The sequence below is a fragment of the Cyprinus carpio genome, chromosome B9, assembly GCF_018340385.1.
Source record: "Cyprinus carpio isolate SPL01 chromosome B9, ASM1834038v1, whole genome shotgun sequence".
In the NCBI taxonomy this organism is placed as follows: domain Eukaryota; kingdom Metazoa; phylum Chordata; class Actinopteri; order Cypriniformes; family Cyprinidae; genus Cyprinus; species Cyprinus carpio.
The window spans coordinates 6094656-6117016 of NC_056605.1; the positions used below are offsets into that span (position 1 = coordinate 6094656).

At 35.2% G+C, this 22361-nt stretch overlaps 2 protein-coding genes and 1 pseudogene across 2 annotated transcripts; all 3 read left to right on the forward strand.

The window, feature by feature from the left end:
- The first annotated feature begins 3459 nt into the window (after positions 1–3459).
- On the forward strand, positions 3460–6653 carry LOC122138431 (annotated as a pseudogene).
- A 374-nt stretch (positions 6654–7027) lies between these two features.
- On the forward strand, positions 7028–11249 carry LOC109081508 (cyclic AMP-dependent transcription factor ATF-2-like). Its single transcript, XM_042730742.1, has 6 exons — positions 7028–7210; positions 7802–7871; positions 8253–8349; positions 8435–8553; positions 9664–9789; positions 11067–11249. The coding sequence occupies exons 1-6, from the start codon at positions 7170–7172 to the stop codon at positions 11247–11249; spliced, it is 636 nt and encodes a 211-aa protein (XP_042586676.1). The 5' UTR covers positions 7028–7169.
- Positions 11250–12333: 1084 nt separating this feature from the next.
- Positions 12334–20140, forward strand: LOC122138435 (cyclic AMP-dependent transcription factor ATF-2-like). The gene is made up of 4 exons (XM_042730764.1): positions 12334–12396; positions 14985–15071; positions 18867–19046; positions 19954–20140. Exons 1-4 carry the CDS (start codon positions 12334–12336, stop codon positions 20128–20130), a joined length of 507 nt encoding a protein of 168 aa, XP_042586698.1. The 3' UTR covers positions 20131–20140.
- Positions 20141–22361: the final 2221 nt, after the last annotated feature.

The following is a 22361-nucleotide window of genomic DNA, read 5'->3' on the forward strand; positions in this document are numbered from 1 at the left end:
TTATTCTCACAATTATCCCTTTTTTAATGTTAACATGTTTGCATGTATTTTCATTTTTGAATTTTTAAAATTGTTTTAATTGTTTAAAATTTTGTTTATATATATAGCACAGACTGTGTGCTACCGAAATAATGTGAGTGTATGGTGGTCCAGTGCGGAGTGCGCACTGACCCCCTCTGCTGGGTAAGGGGGACACTGGAATGGGAACCATTTTCTGGACAAGCATCCCATTTACAGAACAAATTGAAATAGTGCTATTTGAATGCTGTCATTTGCTAGCATGTTTTGAACATCAGATAACACATGTTCAGATTTTTTTTTTTTTTTTGTGCTTTTAACCCTATAGCATATACAAAAACACTGTTTATAAACCCTATAATGCACTTTACAATAAGGTTCCATTAGTTAATGCTGGTTAGCTGTATTAATTAACCTGAATTACAATGAAAAAATATTCTAAAAGCATTTATTAATGTAAGTTAATAATATCAATGTCCAAGCATTTACTATTAAAATAAATATTCTGGATTTGACGCTAACAGGATCTAATGAATTGCTATCATTATTAACTTTTGTTAACAAAAAGTAAAAATAAAAGATACCAATAACAAAGTATAGCTTATTGTAAATTCAAGTCGTCAATTCAAGTTTATTTGTATGAGTACTATTTCACAATACAAATCATTGCCAAAGCAACTTTACAGAACTTAAGTTTCTACATATATTAGTAATAGCTTATCAATGGTGACTGTCAGTTTATGTGTGTATACGGCCAGAAATGTTCAGAAAAATCAAGATAAAAGACGTAATCAAACAGACGATTAACACTATTAACAGCAATCTATGCAAAATCAAAAAAAAACTTCCAATATAGCAAAATGTGGTAGCTCTGTATGTTGTCTCTGGTTTAGCATCATCTGAGGTCCTCTAAGGGGTTGGCATCATCTCTTCTCAGGTGTTCTGGATCCAGACTGGAGCTTGTGGAAATCCTAGAGAAACAGAGCAACAAATAGAGACATAATTAGCGTAGCTGCTGTTCCAGCCAAGTAAAATTAATTTGTTTAACCCAAGCTAAAAAATAATAATGTGCATTTGATCAGATATACAGTACAGACCAAAAGTTTGGAAACATTACTATTTTTAATGTTTTTGAAAGAAGTTTCTTCTGCTCATCAAGCCTGCATTTATTTGATCAAAAATACAGAAAAAACAGTAATATTGTGAAATATTATTACAACTTAAAATAATAGTTTTCTATTTGAATATACTTTAAAAAAATAATTATTCCTGTGATGCAAAGCTGAATTTTCAGCATCATTACTCCAGTCTTCAGTGTCACATGTAACATCCAGTCTATCACATGATCATTTAGAAATCATTCTAATATTCTGATTTATTATGAGTGTTGGAAACAGTTCTGCTGTCTAATATATTTGATGAATAAAAGGTTAAAAAGAACTGCATTTATTAAAAATTTAGACATATAATTGAGTATCATCAGCATAACAGTGGAAACAAATCCCGCATTTCCTAATAATATTACCAATGGGCAACATGTATATTGAAAATAGCAGAGGACCTAGGACAGATCCTTGTGGCACTCCATATTTTACTGGTGATAAATGAGATGACTCCCCATTTAAATAAACAAAGTGTTTTGCGATTGGACAGTTAGGATCTAAAGCATCTTAAAGCCTGCCCTTGAATACCTTTATAGTTTTGTAATCAATCTATAAGTATGTCGTGATCTATGGTGTCGAACGCAGCACTAAGATCAAGTAAAACTAACAATGAGATGCAGCCTTGGTCTGACGCAAGATTAATCTATTAACATTAACTAATGGGAGCTTATTGTCATATTTTATTATTTTTTGTCATAATTGGGACTTTTTAAAACTTTTTTTATGTCATAATTATGATTTACCAAAACATTTTTTAATGTGGCAGAAAAGGACTTAATGAATGGACTTAGAAATGGAAATAAATTTGATTATTAGATATTTAATTATCTAAGAGTTTTATATTAACCGATCAAATTAAATGCAAAGCTGCTGTTTAATATATCACATTTTTAGCAAACCTTTTTAACAAATTTAATTGAAAATAAAATAGCATAATGTCTGGCAATATTTGTAAATGTAACAATATTACAGTGTTATGATAATCATAGTGGTGTGTTGCGTGTGTCAGCTGTCTGCGGTCTGTATTAGCGGGAGTGACTGAGAGTCTCTCACCTGTGCTGAGGAGGACTGACTGCACTGGTTTCAGTGCACTCATTACCTGAACCTCCACACAACCCATTCATCACCCTCAAGCAGACAAATACTGCGTGTGAATCTGTCCGCTCAGTGACAGCTGCTCTGGGACAGCACCGCCTACATCTGAGAAACCAGAGAAATACATCCTCTAAATCTACTGTACACTCTACTCTAGATTTGCATGGTTGGATTAAATAATGTTTTGATTTTTATTTGCTGAACAGATCTAAATAAATTTAAAATGGTTTATATGTTTGCATTTTCTAAAGCTTTAATACAGGACTATACATTAAATAATTAGGTCAGTATTACTCAAAGCACAGAAGCTCATTTCCAGCAAAGAAAATCATGCTTTGGTAAATCAGGACACAAAAGGTCTAAATTATGACAAAAAATTTAATCAGATCTGACATAAAAAAAGCTGATTTTTTGGTCATAATTATGACTTTTTATCTTATTTACTTTTTGTCATCACTTTTTCGACTTTTTATACTATAATTATCAGCTTTTTGGTCAGCATTTTTTTGTCATGGTTTCTTAATTATAATTTTAAGCACATCATTTGAACGTTTAAAGTCATAATTAATATAATACATTTATAGTTATTAATATAGAACAATTGAGATTTACCAAAGCATGATTTTTTTCTTCTAATGTGGCAGAAATGGACTCTGATAAAAGAAGCATCTCTGGATTTTACATTAATGTTTTATGAGGCCGTCAAGTTCTGTAGGCTATATATTTTTTTAATGCAATCCAGATTTATATGTAGCTCAAATATTTTTTGATGCTTCTAATTTCAAAAACAATCCTCAAATAAAAATGATAAGATAAAAAAATAAAAAATAAAAATAAAACAATTATTTCAAATGAACATTTAAAAAACTTTAAGGCTGCTTTTGATCTTTGTACAAAAAAAAAAATGCTTTAAAAAATTATTTTTAGTTTTAATTCCATTTTTCTGTGCAGCACTTTGTCGTTATTAAATGGGCTATAAATAAATTAAACTGAAACTAAAAAGATAAAAATCGATACTTTTGACCCATACAATGTATTTTTGGCTATTGCTACAAACATATCCGTGCTACTTCTAACTGGTTTTGGCTCCAGGGTCACATATGTGGTATAATACATTATATATATTTTATATTTATGTTGGCGTATTTATGATAAAGTCAAAACGATTTTGGACTTCTGTGGCATTGTGAATTATCTCTGAGCTCTTTCCAATAAAGCTCGAAAGCATTGACCTTGCGTTGACGTCACGACAATATCCGGGTCTCCGCGCAGTGTCGCTTGTGCGCAGGCGCAGTTCAGCCGGTGTTTTCGACCTCTGCTTTCGGTGAGTTGGATAGAAATCATTGCGTTTACACAACTCTACATTCATCTTCAGTCTGTGTGATCTCGGGTTTGTTTGGGATAGGGTTTGCACACGCATTCGGTGCGTACGACAGACCTATTTCTCCAGCTCTTCGTTTAATTAATCTCTGACCTCATATTTTGTCTCACAGAAGTCCCAGGCCGCTCAGAATCACTCACCTGTCAACATGTTCACCTGCGCGAGACTCGTCTCCACACCTGCCCTGGTGAGTGACGTCTGCTAGTGTGTGTGTGTGTGTGTGTGTGTGTGTGTGTGTGTGTGTGTGTGTGTGTGTGTGTGTGTGTGTGTGAGTGAGTGAGAGAGAGAGAGAGAGAGAGAGAGAGAGAGAGAGAGAGAGAGAGAGAGAGAGTGTGTGTGTGTGTGTGTGTGTGTGTGTGTGTGTGTGTGTGTGTGTGTGTGTGTGTGTGAATGAAAGAGGCCTGCCAGAATACATGCCTTTCAGAAGACAGTTAACTACTGTTCACCACTGGTTGCATTCACCAATTTTCCACAATATTGTTTAGGTTATTCTTCTCCAATCCATTAATGCAGTGTGTGTGTGTGTGTGTGTGTTTGTGTGTGTGTGTGTGTGTTTGTGTGTGTGTGTTTTAGGTGCGTGTGGGATCCATGTCCCTGTCCAGGCCGGTTTTCTGCTGCTTTTCTTTCCAGACCAGAGGTCAAACCAGAGGTGACTGTCAAACCTGCCTTTTGATTTTCAGTATCTCTCTTAAAGGCCATGCTTTGTAGACGATGTACAAGGCGTCAGAGTCAGAATAACACGGAAGATAAAGAGTAACTTGATCTGCTTGATTCTTTGAAATAGAGCTCTCACTGCAAGCATGTTATGTGGATAGTTTAGAACTGCCATCATTTTTCCACCCTCATATTGTGGAATCTAAATACTTTAAGACTAAATTAAATCTGTTCATCATATTCAGCGATTGTATCTCTTTATATGACTTGGATTAAAAAGCTATTCATATCTTTTTTTAAGTTTGGGCAACGATTAATCACATCCAAAATAAAAGGCACACACATACAGAATATATTTCGAAAATATTTACACGTGTATGTATATATCTATATATTAATATAATTTATATTATATATAAATATATTAAGTATATAAACATAACACATTTTTCTTAAAATTTTAAATGTATGTGTGTGTGTGTGTGTGTGTGTGTGTGTGTGTGTGTGTGTGTTTTTATATATGTAATAAAAATACACAGACAGTACACACATATTTACAATTTTTTTTTATTTTGGATGCAATTAATTGTTGCGTAGCACTAATATCTATTAATAAACCTCTCCGTTTTTATTAATGTGTTTCAAAGATTAACACAATGATGTAACGGCATGATGACATTTTTCATTTCTGTGTGACTGTCTCTTTAAGGTAATTGAATTAATTGTAATAACTTCTCTGCTTCTTGTGATCTTGGTGTTTAGCCGCGGTCAGAAAAGTGATTTCTTGTCATTGAAGTAGAATGATGTTTGAGCTCTCTGTCTGTCGAGGGACGGTGGGCGGCAGCTGAACACTCGGTCCTCTCTTCCTCTTGTAGGTCCTGCCTCAGTCGGCCCTCAGGAGCTTCCAGACCAGCGCTGTGAGCCGAGACATTGACACCGCTGCCAAGTTCATCGGAGCGGGAGCTGCCACCGTGGGAGTGGCTGGATCCGGAGCTGGAATCGGAACAGTGTTCGGGAGCCTTATCATCGGATATGCCAGGTAAGAGACATTGAAATTTCAGATTATGTTTTAATTTTAATTTAATTTGATGTTACATTTTTAAACCCTACATTTAGGGTTAGTACTTTTTTTTTTTTTTTTTTTTTTTTTTAAGAAATCTCTTCTGCTCAACAAGGCTGCACTTATTTGATCAAAATACAGTAAAAACAGTAATACAATGATTATTATTAGTATTATAATGTAAGATGTTTTCTGTTTGAATATTTTAAAATATAAATATAAATATTTTAAAATGTAGAGTCCTCATTTATTGTAATTTATTGCTGTGACCAAAGCTGTATTTTCAGCATAATTTCTCCGGTCTACAGTGTCACATGACCCTTCAGAAATGCTTGTAATATACTGATTAAGAAACATTTCTCATTATCAATTCTGAAAATATTAATATAATATCTAGTAATATAATGCTGCTTAATATTTCTGTGGAAACTGATTTTGGTTTTTCCAGGATTCTTTTATGAACAGAAAGTTCACAAGAACAGCATTTATTTGTAAGAGTATGTAATAATTTGCTGTTACATCAATCAATTAAATAATAATAATAATAATAATAAAAAGCATTTATTTATTTATCCCCCATATAAAAGTAGTATTATCCGAATTTTTTGTGCTTTGTTTTTTACAAAGTAGTAATAATTTTCAAAGTAACTGAAGTATTATAAATTGTCCAGATGTTTTGCAGATGTCAGCAAGGTTTAGTAAGAAGGTTGTGTGTGTTATTTTGCAGGAACCCGTCTCTGAAGCAGCAGCTCTTCTCTTACGCCATCCTGGGTTTTGCTCTGTCTGAAGCCATGGGCCTCTTCTGTTTGATGGTGGCTTTCTTGATCCTCTTCGCCATGTGAAGATCTGCTAGCTTCGTAAACCCATTTAGTACAGCTGTGACTTCATATCTTTGCTGTTGCTACCCAAACGTCTGCTGTCGGTCTCTGAGAGAGAAAATGTATGAATATAAAGTCCACTCTGTTAAATGAAATCATGTAACAATTAAAAATTATTCAACCATTTAATCCCTCAATCCTGTTCATGCCACTGGATTAGAGAAGCAGCAGCTCCATCAGTGTTACTAGCCACCATGGATATACAGATCCTGATAGCACTTTCTGTGCATCAGAACAGGGATAATGTTGTGTCTGTAGACTGTAAGGGTCCATTCAGATGTGTTCAGGGGTTAAACTGTTGCTGATAGTATGACTGTACATTTAGAGCAGTCTTTGAAAGCCAATTTAAACCTCAATTGCTTTTGTAAATTGCATTAAATAAATTTAGATCACAGTTTACCATATTTTTGTGTTGTCTATTTATTTTTATTCACATAATAATACTTGGTGTAATACAATACGCTACACTTGTGAAGAGAGCTGCAGTGAAAAATATGTTGCTTATGCACAAATATTATGCATTACATTAAAACGAGTTTAAATTGTCAAAACCAGAGCTCATCACTCGCGAGATTTGAAGTGTGAAGGGGTCTGTAGAGCATTTATTCATCGCGAGACTAGAGTTTAAAGGGCCTGGCTCTGGGTTGAGCGGAGTATCTAATTCTCGCGAGAATCTCGGCACTGAAAAGTCTAGCGGAGTTCCAACTCTCGCGAGAGGTGGGATAAGTGGGCTTTGGCTCTTCAGGGTTCAGCCTGCGGGTGAGTACGCGCGTCAACGCGTAGTAATTATAAACAAACGCGCCTCTTTACACAAGCTTTCGGGTGACTAGCAGAATCGTCTGACTATGTAACGTCATAAAATGCTTTTTTTGACATATTGAAAGCTTGTCGGTGTTTCTTTGTTATGAATATGGCGACGCATGCTAACAGCTAGCCGAGGTCCCATAGAAATAAATGAGAGGTGAGGCTAAGCATTGATTAGCCTGCTGATACTGATGTAAACAACCTGTTAAGTGATGATACAGTGCTGGTGTCGCTGGAAATACACGGCTTTGTGGTTAAAAACGCAATCGCTTTGAGTTTGGCTCTGTGGAAAATAGAGATACAGTGTTATTCAGAGGGATTTAAAGCAGAAAGTGACAATAGGTTGTGCTGTTATTATCAATGAGCATCAGCCTGATCATTACAGCACATTTCATTACTGTATGCGAGTTACTGAGAGGTTTAATGAACACACAGAGGCCAATATAAAGTGTTTACATTCATATTATACAGATAGTGATGCATAATCCCTGTTATTCTGGTTTTAATCTTATAAAATACATATTTATTATGTCCTGGCAAACCTGCTTTGAAAGCTTTGTCTGACACAACACAAATCATTAAGCTCTTAGTAATAGTAGCACAGAATAATACTTACTATTGCACATTATTATGGATTTTGAATAATGCTGATTGATATATAAATCACACATTTTTGTTCTTAGGTGTGGCTTTAAATTATTATATTATTGATGACAAATTGCAAGTTTGACTTTTGTCGTGTTATCAGGTGGCAGACTGAAGCTGTGAATATGAGTGATGATAAACCGTTCCTCTGCACTGCTCCTGGCTGCGGACAGGCATGTGATCACTGTTACACACTTGAAGCACTGACATATATTTAAACAGACACTCCAATCAAGTTATATGCTTTTTTTCATTTTCTGTTTCATACTACTATGCATGGTTCATGCATCTACATAATGACTAATAAATAAAAAAGAAAACCAATAGATAGAATGGTCCAAGAACAGAGCCCTGAGGCACCCCAGTAGTTAGATGATGCGACTTGGAACTCAGATTAATTCAAAAGTTAATTCAAAGTGCTCCTTGCTGTTTTATTTGTAAAATATACTAGAAATGCATTTTATAAAAGGTTTTTTTTTTTTCTTTTTCGTTTTCTGTTTCATACTACTATGTATGGTTCATGCATCTATATAACAACTGTCTGTCTGCTACAGCGATTCACAAATGAAGACCACCTGGCGGTGCATAAACACAAGCATGAGATGACCCTGAGATTTGGTCCAGCACGCAATGACAGTGCCATCATCGCTGGTGAGTCTGAAAAGTCAGCGCTTCGTAATAAAAGCAAGTGAACATGAACTATTATTGTTCATGGCTTTATGGGGTGCTGTTGCAGACCAGACACCGACACCGACCCGCTTCCTGAAGAACTGCGAGGAGGTCGGGCTGTTTAATGAGCTCACCAGCCCGTTTGAGCATGACTTTAAAAAGGCCACGGAGGATGACATTAAGAAGGTAAAGATGCCAATTTATAAAATTTTCAAAGATTTGGGGTTGATAAGATTTTTTTTTTTTTTTTGAAAGGAGTCTTTTTATGCTCACCAAAGCATAATATAGTGAAATATTATTACAATTTAAAATAACTGTTTTCTATTTGAATTTGTTTAAAAGTGTAATTTATTGCTGTGATCAAAGCTGTATTTTCAGCATCATTACTCCAGTCTTCAGTGTCACATGATCCTCCAGAAATCATTCTAATATGCTGATTTGCTGCTCAAGAAACATGATTATTATTATCAGTGTTGAAAACAATTGTGCTGCTTAATATTTTTGTGGATATAATGTTATATTTGTTTTTCAGGATTATTTGATGATTAGAAAGTTTTAAAGAACAGCATTTATTTGAAATATAAATCATTTGTAACATTATAAATGTTACAAAAAGCTATTGTGCGTGCTCAATAAAATTATTAATTCTTAAAAAAAAAAATCTTACTCGCCCAAAACTTTTGAAGGGGATTAAAGGTGAAAGTGGGGGTTATAGGCATTGTAACACAAATGTCTTTTATAACAAAAAAACATATTAAGACTTTTAGTAAGTTCCTGGTGCTGTTTTGCATTACGCATGAAATTGTACATTCAACAAACAAAGATTATTGGAGTGTGTTTTGACTAGAAAATACAATGTCAATCTTTCTACTTCAAAATTGTGATATTTTTAATTAGACAATCCAATCAAGTTATATGCTTTTTTTCATTTTCTGTTTCATACTACTATGCATGGTTCATGCATCTACATAATGACTAATAAATAAAAAAGAAAACCAATAGATAGAATGGTCCAAGAACAGAGCCCTGAGGCACCCCAGTAGATAGTTGATGCGACTTGGAACTCAGATTAATTCTAAAGTTAATTCAAAGTGCTTCTTGCTGTTTTATTTGTAAAATATACTAGAAATGCATTTTTTTTTCTGCACCAAATGTCAGCATAACCATCAAAATGTAAAATTTAACATAACATTTTAAAATACTTGTCAATCCCAGTGGATAAAAGCACATTCCTCCCTTTTTTGTTTTCTGATATGTGTGTGTAATCAAAAATTGATCGACATGTTGTTATTGCAGTTGCCTCTGGACTTGTCTCCCCTTGCGACTCCTGTTGTTCGAAACAAAATAGAGGAGCACACATCCATTGAGTCCCACCGAGACAGCCCCCTTCCCCACCCTGAGTCAACAACCACTGACGACAAGGTGAGATTCAGGACTCTGCTGTACAGAGAGCTGCAGTAATAGGTAGGACTTTTTAAGATCCTCTATGTGTGGTAGTTACTTGAAGGTGTTTAGTAAGAATATTTCATGCAAAGGAGCTTGTAGTAGAGCAAAGTTAGAGAAGGTCCACCTCGAGGATCCTAGGCTCATATTGTGCAGAACTGTCTTGTCGGTAATTCGTAGTTTGTGGGTCTTTCCTACCTATAGCCTATGCTTTAGCAGTCCAGGTTTGTGTGACTGCCTTCTCCCCTCATTCCTCAAGTGAAATGTGTTTGCTGCTTAATGTAGCTTTTCCCAGAGCTACTGGCTTTTAGATGAAAATGCATTTCTTCATAGAGATACAACAACAAAAAAGAAATCCCTCCTTCCTGTAGCTCAATGAAGAAACCTCTTTGTTGGCCAGAGTGTGTGAGAAAGATGATACTTCCTTCCTGAGTCAGCAAATACACAGATTCTGACTTTAAGATTGAAGCTGTAACAATTTTAATAAATAAACATTCACTTTGAGCGCTCTGTGATCTCTAGAAGCATGATTTTATTAATCATTGTCTCTAATGTGAACTCACAAAATGCTGAAAATATACATATTTCTTAATTACGGTAGTTACCCTACTGTTCAAAAGTTTGGGGTCAGTTAGGTTTTTTTTTTTTTAAATAAAATAAATAAATTGATACATAAATGGTAACTTTTGATCAGTAAATTGATACAATTGTATTAAAAATAAACAATGTTCTGTTGAACTTTCTGTTTATCAAATAAAAATTCTGAAAAAATGTATCACAGTTTCCACAAAAGTTTTAACATTGATGATAATAATCAGAAATGTTTTTTGAGCATCAGATCATCATATCAGAATGCTTTCTGAAGGATCATGTGACACTGAAGACTGGAGTAATGAAGCTGAAAATACAGCTTCGAAATCACAGAAATAAATGACATTTTAAAATATTAAAGTAGAAAATTATTTTAAACTGTAATAATATTTATCAAATAAATGCAGCCATGGAAAGCATAAGAGACTAAACTTTCAAAGCATTCAAACAAAACCTGCTCCTAAACTTCTCATTACAGTGAAGTAATTTTTTGATGCATCCATCAACTGTAGATCACTACAAATTGCAGTCTTTTAATTCTTAGATGAATAATGTATGTGCTCCCTGTGATGTAAAAGCTACAGACACTGTCAGAAACAGTATAATGGACAGTGTAGTTTTGTGTGAGCGCTTGATGCAGCTTGGCTCTCGTGTGGTGTTTTCAGGAGGTTTCTTTGCAGCCGACCTCTCTGCCTCCATCCACTATAGTCCGTCCAGCCTCCCTCCAAGTCCCCAATGTACTACTGGCCAGCAATGAGACTGGTGTTGTTATTCAGCAAGCTCTCCCATCTCCAACATCTAGCTCTGTTATAACCCAGGTCCCATCCTCTAGTAGACCGATAGTGTAAGTAACTTCTAAATGTTACTTATTCTGCTCCTCTCTTAGTTTGCCATCATTTTTTACTTTTACGCCTCATTCGGTGTTTGGTTTTTGTCACTCATTTACTTCAAGAATTCATGATTTAGTTTCAGTTGCTTGTGATCCATGTGCCTTTACTTTTACATCATAGAACTGACAAGTGCTCGACCATCAGACAGGTTTTGTTTGAGCCTTTTGTTTTGTTTCACACACCAGTTGAAGAGAAAATTCTAGCTGTTGTTGTTTATGTTCTTATCACTTAAAGTCAACATGAACACAAAATTATTGACACTGTTTGCTTTTAATACAAATTTTTGTTTGCACTGCATGATTTATCACAAAAAAGTTTGTAATATGTAATTAAAATGTAATAATTGCCCTGCCCTAAACAGTTTTCTATCTCTATTTTTAAAATCTTGCCAATAGTTTTAATGTAATTTACAGTAGTATATAATATTATGAGTAGTATATATATATATATATATATATATATATATATATATATATATATTATTTTTTTTTTTTTTTAATATTATATATAAACATATTTAATGTATAAACAGCCTATTTTTCTAAAATATATACATTCATGTGTTTGTATTTATATATACATTATAAATATACACAGTACACACTCATATATTATGTAAACAAAAACTTATTTTGGATGAGATTAATCTTAAATATATAGTTACAGTAGCAAATAACTATAGATATTAAAAATACGCATTGTGAATGTGATTGAATCTTAGTCACTTCTGACTGAGTTCTGATAAGAAACATTTATTATTTACCATTTAATATATTTTTATATAGTTTCTCCTCATTAAAAATGTCACATTACAGAAGTAAGATACCATGCAATTGCTGTTTCATGTTGACTTTAAAGCATGTATAGCTTGTTTTTGTAGCTTATTTATGTTACAAGCCTTTGCGTGTAAATTCTGTGCTACAGCAATGTTAATGTAACATTTGTTTTGAATTTTCTTTCTGTTTCCCCCATCTCTCTGTCCTTCTTCAGTCCGGTGTCCGGAACGTTTCCGGTTCTGCTGCAGCTGCCTAATGGTCAGACGATGCCAGTCGCCATTCCAGCCACCATCGCCAGCTCCAGCGTACACATACCCGCTGCCATCCCTGTGAGTGTCCCACACACACTCCTCACTCTGTAGTGTGTAGAGAAAGCTCCTGGGCTACGAGTTTACATTATAAAAGGGACAGTTCACCCAAAAATGAAAGTTCTGTCATTAATTACTCATGTCCTTCCAAACCCGTAAGACTTTTGTTCATCTTCAGAACACAATTTAATTTATTTTTGATGAATTCCAAGAGCTTTTTGACCTTGCATAGACAGCAACACAACTACCACGTTCATGTGACATCAGTGGTTCAACCGTAATGTTATGAAGCTCTAAGAATATGTTTTGCTGGAGCCGGCGCTTTGACGTTTCTTTGCACACAAAAAGTATTCTGGTAGCTTCATAGCATTACGGTTGAACCACTGATGTCACATGGACTATTTTAAGTTATGAAACTTTCAGGATGTAGTAAGCATACAAAGACCTCTTCTGTATCAAAAGATCAAGGTTCTCACATCATGAACCCTTTAATGACAGCATATTCATTTTTGGGTGAGCCAACCCTTTAAATCAGTGAACTTGTTCATTTTTAAAGAGATCGTTACATGGTAAATATGATTTTCCTTGCTTTTTTTAAATAAACGTCTGGTACTGGCTATGTAGACACAGCCTGTGAAAGCTCTGGAACAAAAATGGGTAATTCAGCAACTGACATGGTGTCGGAGGCATAGCCTTGTGAGCGGCCTCTACATCTGCAGCAATAACACTTTGGGCAAATAGAGTTTAATTCCTGACTCAAGATACTTTCCCAGTCCCACTGCACTCTCTCCTCTCCTCTCCTCTCCTCTCCTCTCCTCCTCTCTCCTCCCCTCTCCCCCTCTCTCCTCTCCCCTCTCCTCTCCTCCTCCTCTCCTCTCCTCTCCTCTCCTCTCCTCTCCTCTCCTCTCCTCTCCTCTCCTCTCCTCTCCCATAGTTTCCATGTCTGTCCATAACTGTGCTTATTTTAAAACAAGGACCAAAAAGGTTTGGACTTAACAAAATAGGTAATTAAAAAAAGTTTCATAAGCATTACAACCATGAGCTCATTAACATAACCACCAACCCCTGATAACAAGATGTGTGCTGTTAAAGGGTTACTCCACCGCAAAATGAAAATTTTGTCATTAATCACTTACCCCCATGTCGTTCCAAACCCGTAAAAGCTTCGTTCGTCCTCGGAACACAATTTAAGATATTTTAGATGAAAACAGGGAGGCTTGAGACTGTCCCATAGACTGCCAAGTAAATAACACTGTCAAGATCCAGGAAAGTATGAAAAGCATCGTCAGAATAGTCCATCTGCCATCAGTGGTTTAACCATAACGTTATGAAGCAATGAGAATACTTTTTATACACAAAGAAAACAAAAATAATGATTTTATTCAACAATTCCTCTCCTGAGTTTTTTGTTTCATATCCAAAATGCCTGTAGAGGGCAGATTCGTTTTTTTGGCTAATTAGACATTTTAAGGTCATCTCCTTTGTGTTCCATTTCTGCAGAATTATGATGAAGTAGATCGGTTTGTCCTGACTGCTGTTTATCAGAGGTGTGATCCACACACACACACACACACACACACACACACACACACACATCCAAAGTACAGTTAACACAGAGGCTCAACAAGAACAACACTGAATGCTCAGATTCCAATGTTTTCCTTTCTTTAAAAACCTTCTCCTCAAAATCAAGAGGTCACTGGATACACATTTGCGACGCATGTTACTACATGTGTAAAAAGCAGTCTGTCCCCTAACCAGATGTAAACCGGTGTGCTGGGAAGTGATCTAAGCACTCTTAAACACGGCTCCAGTGCATTGAGTGTGTTTAAGAGTGTGTTAGTGATGAAGGACACTGCGCTGCTCTCATGACGTCAGCCCCGTGAGGTGTGCAGTAATGTATGCAGAGACACATTATCACTCACACACATGTGTGTCTGGGGCAGTTCAGACCCTGTGTGTGTGTGTGTGTGTGTGTGTGTGTGTGTGTGTGAGTGCGTGCGTGTGTGTGTGTGTGTGTGTGTGTGTGTGTGTGTGTGGAACACTGAGCAGCATATGATTATGTCCCGTAGGATTTCAGCAGGAGGAAAGGAGAGAGATGGGATAAAAAGAAACAAAGAAATATATTCCCTTATACCTACTGCAGTGGTTTCTATAGGATTTAGGTTACACTTTATTTTAAGAAATCCTTGTTACAGGTAATTATACATTTAGTATTTGGTTAGGGTAAGGATTAGGGCTTGGCTTTGGGTTAGTTGCATGTAATTATGCATAATTTATTGTTATTGTAACTAAGTACATGTAACGTGTAACAAGGACACCTTAAAATAATGTGTGACAGGATTTTGTTTTTGGCAGGAGGCCTTTTTTATTATTATTATTTTTTTAATATAAAAATACTGTAGTGTTATTATCTGATACATTATTGTAGATGGTTCATTTTTGTTTTCTTGTTGCCGCTTAGCCACAGATATGGTCTGAGCCCTTACTGTGTGTTTGTTTGTGGGATAGTGAGAGGCATGTTTGTGTCTTATTTAGTTCTGTTTGCATCTTTTATTTTTCTTATTTAGTGTGTTTAAGACAATGTATTGTGTATTGTGTGTTTTCAGCTTGTCAGACCAGTCACCGTAGTGCCTAGTGTCCCTGGAATCCCTGGCCCCTCCTCTCCACAGCCAGTCCAATCAGAAGCCAAGATGGTAATTTCTGCCCCGCTCATTTACATATGCATCCACATGCACCTCATTTGCAAGCATGTTTTAGTGTAAGCAGATTTTTTTCAGCCCAGAGGGACTGAGGATGTACAGTCCACAACACTGACACAACAACATTGAGCTTTGTGTAGTTCCTGTGTAAGAGCACAAGAGGGCATCTGGCTGGACTGTTCAAGTAGATGCTGACATTAACTTTGAAATCTAGAGATCAGCTATTTCCACGTCTGTAGAGAAATTTGAACATGCAGTACTGGCCAAAAGTTTGGACAAGTTATGATTTCTTTGTTTTTCAAAGAAGTATTTTATTCTCACAGAGGCCACATTTATTTGATAAAAATGCAGTAATAATAGATATAGTGTTGAATGTTTTTAAAGTTTAAAAGCAAAAATGTAATGTATTCCTGTGAGGTGAAATGTAAACAAATTGTAATATTCTCAAATATTATTAACATTTAAAATAATGGTTTTCTATTCTAATATATTTAAAAAATGTAATTTATTCCTGTGATGCAAAGCTGAAATTATATTTTAAATTGCCTGCCATCTGCATATCTCAAGCTCAACCATTTAACCCTGTCCCTAAAGTTATTGTGAAAAAAAAGTTATCAAACAAATGTTTTATTCTTTAATATTTGGGAACTATACATTTATTAGTTATTACAGACCAAAATTTGGGCTTAAATTGTTATAATTCATGAACGCTTTGGAACCTAAGACCTAAGGTTTTTTTTTTTTTTTTTTTAATTAAGAAGACAGTCTACAGGTTATTGCAGAAGTAAAATCATTTCAAAATATTAAAGTTAATCAAAAAGTTATACAAGTTTGCATTTACTGTAAAGAAAATGCACTGTACCAATTTATTTACATTTATATATATATATATATATATATATATATATATATATATATATATATATATATATATATATAATTTTATTTTATATAAAATAAATATAAAAAAATAAAAAAATCCAAAATTGCAATAAAATTAAAGCCTTATGTCCAAATAATTTATGTTCCAAATTTTAAGTTGATATAAAAAAAAGTGAGGTTTCCGTGAGATTTTATTTAGGACGTTACATCACAAACAGCCACCGGGTGCCATCAAAACTCAAAAAGATGTCAAAGTACAGTTTCGATGGTAACTCAGTGTCTGATTTCAAAATGGTTTTCACAGGATGAATTTTGAGGTTTTAAGCTTTCAAATGATTTATAATTTATGATGATTACTAAAATATGTGATAGAGAAAAAAGACAACGAAAAAGAGCACCAAGGTGACACTAAAGGGGTTAAACTAGTCAGGTTTAGAGCTAAATTAAATTAGGGGCTAAGTCTGCAACCCTATTACCATTCTTTAAAAAAAACATCAAAAAGTCAAGTTTTTAAACTGTATTCAGTCATTTCCAAAATTTTAATAAAATGCCACATAATATTTAACATGACCTGATTTTACTAACACTTTTACTAAGAAATTAGACTTATTTTTTAAGGTATTTATTTATATGCATTTGATCAAATGAGTACTTGCATGCATGCATCCAAACATCTACCCCATGACCAAACATGCACCATGTCAGCATACTCACATATGCACATAAAACATATCCATACACATGCACCTTCCAGATAACCTCCATCTACAGGAAGCTCACGCACAAAACCTCAACTCATCAGAAAACATCTAATGAGTCCTCATCAAGCAAACCCCCCCCATCTCTCTCTCTCTCCCCTGCCACACAGACACGGCACTTTACAAGGACTGATGATGCTGCAAAGACCACAATAATGATAATTAACTTGCTGAATTTAGAAGATTATGCTGTTAATTAGTTGCAAAATAAAGATAAGTAATAAAGGAGCAGATGGTTGAATAAAGCCCTCGAGATGGAGGGCTACTGCTCTGATGGGGCTCCGATGGCAGATATGAAATATGAATCTGACATGCCCCGCACACATCGTTCACAGTCCCTCTGTTTCTCTCTTTCTCTTGCAGTCGTTCGCTCAGGCCTTGCGTGATTCTTTCCACGTGATTCATTTCTTTTTAGTCGTGTAGAAACGTGGAGTTCTGGAAGGGTGTTGCTCTATAAACTAATTTGCCAGATAGATCGGTCTGCCGAGGATAGCTGTTAAAGTAATGCTCTTTTCTTGTTTTTTCATGAAAATGAATGCGTTCTCCGTCCCTGTGGCCATGGTTACACACCTCACCTGCTGGGGGGGGCGTTTGTTAACTCTCGGCCATGGTTTCATCATGGTTTCCTACAAAGGCTTTTTAAAAAAAAAAAAAGTCAGCTATGGAGAAATAAAACTTCTCAGCGTCTGTCATTCTAAAGACTGGATTTCTGTTTGTGTTTACGTTTCACATAAACTGAGATAAAATGTTAAAATACATATTTGGTGTAACTTTATATATGCATGTATGAGAGGGTTGCCAAGGTAGCATTTCTAAATAAACTTAATTTAGTTAAACTTGATGTACTAATATAACTAAAACTGAAATAAAAAATGAAATGAAATCTGTATAGATATAAAAAAAGGAAAAAATGGCAAATGACAAAAACACACTTAAACTTAAAATCAAAATGAAACCTAAAACATGTTCAATCCTAAAATTAAAACAAACAGAAAATTTAACTAATATAAAAACTGATTCAAAATAATAAAAACAAAAATATTGTGTCTAAATTTATGTGGATTAGACATTTAAATTTATTGATTTATCTACATTATTGCTCAAATGTTCACAGAAGTCCCTGTGTGGTGGTTAAAATGTTTTTGTAAACATGTTTTTGGTTTTTTGGTTAAAAATAGTAAAAATTGTATTATTTTAATTTTTTTTTATAAATTTTTTGATTATTTTTTTTTTATTTTTTTTTTTATTTTACTTATTTACAGCTTCCATGTAATCAACACTTCATTGTCACAAAATTATATAATTTTTATTATTAATGAATTTAAATTTTTTTTTTTAATTTAGTTTTTTTATTAAATTAAATACAATTTTCAGTAAATTAATAGATGTATTTAATAAATGATTTTAATGCTTCTTTAAACTTTTGTATCGGTGTTAGTGCAGTGGCTATTGAGAGTCAATATCATCAAAATACTGAAAAAATATTTTTAAGTAGTCAAACCCTAGTTGTTGTTATTATCGTAGGTTGCTCACAGTGAAGAGAAAAGCTCTTGGCGCTGAGGTCTGTGTGCTGCACACGCTAGAGTACGCCAGGGAAAGGCAGATTTCCCTGACAAGAGAAAATCACAGGCATCTCCGGGGAATAGGGAATTAGCTACGACAGCTCTTACTCCTGTGGAAGAGCTCTGAGGGAAGCATCTGTTTAAAGCTGTGATGAATATGTTGTTTTAATCCCTGCCTCTGGTTTTCCGCAGAAGTTAATTATTCTAATCTTCAGTTCTCGCCTCTAGTTTAGCCTCCTGATCCCAGAGAGAGAGAGAGATAGCAGCATGTTTTCCTCATTTCGCTGCTGGAACTATAGACAAACATGCTGAAGAGAGCGAGGTTTTATGGTTAAACGCAATGCAAATAGACAGATTTTTGACCGTCGGCATAAAGTCTGTTGCACATTGCAGCATTGCAGCTTATTGTGGCCAGAAACTCCCACTTATTCAGGAATGGCCCTCTGACTGACATGAAACATGTCCAATCGCAGCTCGGTGTTTTGAATGTGACATTTCAGTGTTTTGAATGTGACATTTAAAGCAAGTTAAGAATATGTATATTATTTATATTTTTTAGTAGTTGTTGATATGTGTTGTGGTGTCTTTTTGACTTTCTCTCACCTGCAGCGGCCCTCAGTCACCAGATCCCTCAGGTAACCAACGGCGATGCAGGTAACATCCAGAGCAGCTCGGCCAGCGAGACTCCGCCCCCGGCTCCGCCTCCAGCTGAGGAGCCACGCCCACAGTCACTACAGCAGCCGGCCACATCCACAACAGAAACACCTGTATGTGTTATTAAATGTCTCCTGCAAATAATCCTGAAAGTTATTAGGTATCATATAACTAACACAGCACAACAGGTTAAAAATGTATTTTGATTTTGATGTATTTTGTATAATTTTAACATTTCAAATTTAACAGTAGTTAATGGATTATGAGAATCCATAATGAAGGATCGTACACTTCCGTTCAAACTTATGGGTTTAGAGAGTTTATGAAAGTTTTTTTGTGTGCATTTAATTTGATCTAAAATACAATAAAAATCAGTGATATATTTTGAAATATTATTACAATTAAAAATAACTGTTTTATAGTTTAATTTTTTTTAAAAATATAATTTAATCCTGTGATCAAAGCTGTATTTTCAGCAACATTCCTCCAGTCTTCAGTATCACACGATCCTTTAGAAATCAGACTAATATAAGATTTTTTTTTATAATTATTAATGCTGAAAACAGTTGCCCTACTCGATATTTATGCGAAAATAATTCTTTAATTAATAAAAAAGTATATGAAATATATATTTTTTTATAACAATGTATTTTTTTTGTCATTTTTTATTAGTTTAATGCATCCTTGCTGATTAAAATAATTATTTATTTATTTTATATTGAAAACTCTTACCTTTTAAGTGGTAGTTTAGATGTATAAATTAGCATTAATGTAGACTAGCTGATGTCACGATAGCTAATGCAGGTTAACGAATTCAGCCTTATGGTAAAGTGTTATTAATAATTGCTTAAAAACATGCAAATTTAAAAAGAGAATTATTAAAATTTAACAAAACAGCTTATAAGCTTTCCGTGGTGCATTGAAGTCTAGTGCGTTTCTGTCTTCGTCATGCTTTGGCAGGTGCAGCCCTTGATTTAATTCTTCTAAAAGGTGTTGGTGTTTGATTGTGGGCCTGTGCAGGTGTCTCCGGCCCAGCACAGCTCCAGCACAGGCGGGCGGCGGCGGAGAACCACCAGCGAGGACCCGGACGAGAAGAGGCGGAAGTTTCTGGAAAGGAACAGAGCGGCTGCGTCTCGCTGCAGGCAAAAGAGGAAAGTCTGGGTGCAGAATCTGGGAGAAAAAAGCGGAAAGACTTGAGCAGCAATGAACGGACAGCTACAGGTACACACACACACACACATCTTCGAGTGTGTGCATTGGAGAGCCAGACAAAGATGGTGATGAAGTCATTAATGTAAATTAAGAAGTGTGTTTGCATGACAGCCACGGCGTGATTGTTTGGAGTCTCCTGCATCGATATGGCCCTGTCAATAAAGACGTTTCCCTCCAGATGTCATCGGCACACGAGCGTGTCGTCTGTTCTGTCGGAGCGTTTTTTGAGCTGCCCTGGAACTCTCCCAGGGAAAGCCGTCTCTTTCTCAACCCCCGTTTTGTAGCAGGCAATTAGGATCCACCGCTGACAAGTTCGAAACAGTTCACGTAACCGTTGTCTCTGCTGATAACGGAGAGTGCGGCTCGGCGCTGGCACATTTCAGACAATTTAATGAGATGTGCCACTGTTTATTTGCACGCTGTCTTTTTTATTTGTCCGTTTAAACAAAGCGCAGTGGTTTCGCGAAGCGGTGGGGGAAGTGCGATTAATGTGTGGGTTATATGAAGGAATAAACTAACATGAAACAGATGGAGAAGCGAAGAAGGGTGTAGAACAGAAAGCTCGGGACAGTATGTTTCATCGGAGAGAAGGTGTTTAATATGAGTGCATTTATCAGCGCTGGTGTAATTGTCCCTCTCTGCCCCGTTGGCCCAGCTGATCGGAGCGTAGAGCTCTAATGATGCTCAATTACGTTAACATCATCCTTAACTGGCTTTTTACGACGTGGGTGTCAGGGGTTTGCCCGACCAGCGCACACGGCGGCACTCGAGCCAAACAATCCCCCCCCACCTGTGCTGTCTTTTTTATGGATGCAGCCGCTCTGTGAAGACCCATTAAACACTTTAACGGCCGGCCTGATCTTACTGCCTCGCCGTCTCTCTGAAAACAGCATCAGGGACAGCTGAGATTCATCTGATTTTACATTCGTTTGATGTTTGATTTTTATTTAATTGTTTTGGGGGGGAGAGAACTGCACCTGAAGACATATGTCAGTTTAAAATAGTTCATGGTCAATTGAAATAATAACATGACTGTATGCATTTGAATTATAAAAATACCTTGTAGCTAAATAATTTCCAGCATGCTTGTTAAATGCTTCTTCTTTTTTTTTCTTTGTTTGTCTGATATCTAGACTAGAGACGAATATTTGGCCTATTACAGGTTAATTAATGGCATTTTTAAGAATTTGTCTTTTGGACAATTAAGAGACGTCTGCTACCAGAGGTGTGCCATGCCTTTTTTTTTTTCCTCTCTCTCCCTCTCAGCACCTCTCAATATTTTTAGAGTAAACAACTGTTTTTCAATTAAAGTCTTAACTATGTTACTATACGCAGTAAAAACAGCAAAATTGTGAAATATTACTACAGTTTAATATCTATTTTATATTTTAAATTATTTTAAAATATTGTTTAATTTTCTGTGATTTTCAAAGGCTGTATTTTCCGCATCATTTCTCCAGTCTTCAGTGATCACATGGATCCTTCAGAACTCATCATATAAATATGATTGATTGTGCTTCGCTCAATTTAATTTTTTAAAAACATTTTTTTTAATTATCAATGGTAAAAACAGTTGTGCTGGTTAATACTTTTTTTTTTTTTTTTCTGTGGAACACCATTTTGATGCTTTTTTTTATTTATTATTGGAAACCATTTTTTAATATTTTATGTAAATGGTTAAAGGTCAAATTGTATTTTATTTTATAATTTTAGATTTTAGGGTTTGAGAGTACAGGTCCGTTAAGATTTATAATTTGTATGTTTCATTGCTGGTCATTAATGGAATAAATTTCAATTGAAAAGCACTGTAAATTTTGAGATTTAGTCAATCAGGGTGATTTCAGAGTTTAAGAACAGACCTCCCCTTTAAAAGTTTATATTTTGTGTCAAATACCTTTCAACTGCATTTTTATCGCTCGTTTATAATATGCTTGCTCGCCTGCTAGATAATCAATAAATCTACATAAAAATACTGATTTGAAATTGTTTATTAATATTAGAAAGAAAAAGGTACAGACATGAAACAACACAGCCACGTAGGGGAAATCATTGCCTGGAACGTCAAAAATTTAAAGAAGCTACATTTTTGACCACAGAATGACCGCAGTTAATCAGTCACGTTCCAGGAAGCTAGGCTGTATTACAGTAATTTATTACCCGTCATATGTATCTATCACCACCTGCCCACACACTGGAAGCTCTGGAGATAGGCACAT

Bases quoted from the DNA above. Each gene is read 5' to 3' on its own strand.
- LOC109081508 (XM_042730742.1), top strand. From the start codon at position 7,170: ATGCTAACAGCTAGCCGAGGTCCCATAGAAATAAATGAGAG. The intron at 7,872-8,252 runs GCATGTGATCAC...TGTCTGCTACAG, and splicing joins CTGCTCCTGGCTGCGGACAG to CGATTCACAAATGAAGACCA. The intron at 8,350-8,434 runs GTGAGTCTGAAA...GTGCTGTTGCAG, and splicing joins TGACAGTGCCATCATCGCTG to ACCAGACACCGACACCGACC.
- LOC122138435 (XM_042730764.1), top strand. From the start codon at position 12,334: ATGCCAGTCGCCATTCCAGCCACCATCGCCAGCTCCAGCGTACACATA. The intron at 12,397-14,984 runs GTGAGTGTCCCA...GTGTGTTTTCAG, and splicing joins ACATACCCGCTGCCATCCCT to CTTGTCAGACCAGTCACCGT. The intron at 15,072-18,866 runs GTAATTTCTGCC...TTGTGGTGTCTT, and splicing joins TCCAATCAGAAGCCAAGATG to TTTGACTTTCTCTCACCTGC.